Raw genomic sequence first — 1,859 nt, forward strand, 5'->3', positions numbered from 1 at the left:
GACCAAGCAACTTGACGTCCACGTTCGTTTCTGGAACAATGGAATTGTAAAGTCGAGGTACCTGGGTTCACAGTTCATGGGACATGGGACAGCGCGGGACCTACTGAAACATGTCAAAGTAAGTGAAAGTTGAATGGGCTATTCTTTTACTTTTACTGAAAGTGATGTCTGTCTAGTGTCTACACATTTGAAGCTGTAGCCTACATAGAAAAAGTAACCTAACATTGTATATGGTTTAATTTATTTGATCAGTTTAGATGAACCTTTGTTGTCTCAAACAAAAATTAGGCAATCGAGAGAGGGAATGTAGGTTCACATACAGTTTAGGCCACATTAGCAGTCATAGTTCTACAGACCTACAGAGATACATGAAGAAAGGCTTGTAGTCAAACATGTAGATAGTTAAATGTACAATGACTGTGTGTGTGTGTGTGCGCCATTGCTTTAATGATGTATATCTGTCTTTATTTCTCCTTATTTTCAATACATAAGGAGTCTTTGGATCAATTGGACTGCAGCAGGCTGATGTCAGTCTCCATGGATGGGCCTATAATGTTAACTTTAAGTTTTTAGAGCTCCTCCAGCTTGACCATGCTGAGAACTACGGGGGTGCACAACTGGTGTCCGTAGGCAGCTGTGGGCTCCACACACTGCATAATGCCTTCAGGGCTGGCTTTTCGATGTGGCATGTGGACAAGCTACTAAAGGCAATGCACACATTATTCCACCATGTTCCAGCGAGGAGGGAGGACTACGTAAGACTCACCAAGTCCACAGTGTTCCCTCGGCCATTCTGCGGCCATCGGTGGCTGGAAAACCTTCCGGTTATCGAGAGGGCTCTGGCGGTCTGGCCATCTCTCAAGCTATACATGGATGCTGTGCACAGAAAAGAGCTGCCAAACCCCAAGACGGCATCATTTGACACCATTGAAGTAGCCCACAACGATCCTTTAACCATAACGAGGATGCACTTCTTCATGACAGTGGCCAGGACCTTTGATCCATTCATGAGGAAGTACCAAACAGACGAACCTGTGATGCCTTTCTTTGGCAAAGACTTGGCTGAGTTGCTTAAGGTAATTATTTAGAGTATATGGGTTGTATCACTTGTTGGCATAAACCTCTCAGCATACATTCTATTTGTTTATTTATTAATCTCTGGCGATTGCTTTTATCCAAGTTAATCAAAGTATTTGTCACGTTATTAGGCCTACATGTGAAGTTTTTTATGGCCAGTCTCCTCTAGAGCAAGTGAATGTTAATTGAATAAAACCCTTTTAACTCAGTTATTGTTATTGTTACTTAATTTGTCCTCTGACAGAGTCTACTGAGGCGCTTTGTTAAAAGGCCGGTCCTGCAAGACATCACTGCCCTTCAGCTTACCACACTGGACCTGTCTGACAAGAACTTGCTCCTCTTCCCAGAGAAGGTTGACATTGGCTTGGGTGCTGAGGAAGCTCTCAAGGTATTGTCATGATTCTTCTTAAGGTTTTGGAAATAATGATCAATATGCAGGCAGCAAGTGTCATTTCGTTTAACATACTCCAAACGTGTCAGTTGTAAAGTGTGCAACAGGAAGAAACTTTGCCATTAAGCTAATACACTAAGAAGTCATATGACCTCATTGCATGAAGTCTCTTTATGCCCAACCATGTGTACTTTTTAATTAAAACTTTTTTTTATACTACTGACATGTATTTTTTATTGTACATTCCCTTGTCCAGAACAGTAAAAGTTCAGAGCTAAGGGTCCTTGAGTTTAGGAGGGATTGCATGCAGGGACTCTCAAACATCGTGAGGAAAGTTCAGGAGAAGAGCCCCTTGAAATATGCAACAGTTAGGCAGATGGAGTGTCTGGAC

At 42.3% G+C, this 1,859-nt stretch overlaps 1 protein-coding gene across 1 annotated transcript; it reads left to right on the top strand.

Moving 5' to 3' along the window:
• On the top strand, positions 1–1,477 carry LOC134030321 (uncharacterized). The gene is made up of 3 exons (XM_062474033.1): positions 1–118; positions 493–1,076; positions 1,322–1,477. The coding sequence occupies exons 2-3, from the start codon at positions 681–683 to the stop codon at positions 1,475–1,477; spliced, it is 552 nt and encodes a 183-aa protein (XP_062330017.1). The 5' UTR covers positions 1–118; positions 493–680.
• The last annotated feature ends 382 nt before the right edge of the window (positions 1,478–1,859 follow it).

Source organism: Osmerus eperlanus, chromosome 1 (assembly GCF_963692335.1).
Source record: "Osmerus eperlanus chromosome 1, fOsmEpe2.1, whole genome shotgun sequence".
In the NCBI taxonomy this organism is placed as follows: Eukaryota; Metazoa; Chordata; class Actinopteri; order Osmeriformes; family Osmeridae; genus Osmerus; species Osmerus eperlanus.

Coding starts and splice junctions, on each gene's coding strand:
- LOC134030321 (XM_062474033.1), top strand. CDS start 681: ATGTGGCATGTGGACAAGCTACTAAAGGCAATGCACACATTATTCCAC. Junction 1,077..1,321: donor ACTTGGCTGAGTTGCTTAAG/GTAATTATTTAG, acceptor GTCCTCTGACAG/AGTCTACTGAGGCGCTTTGT.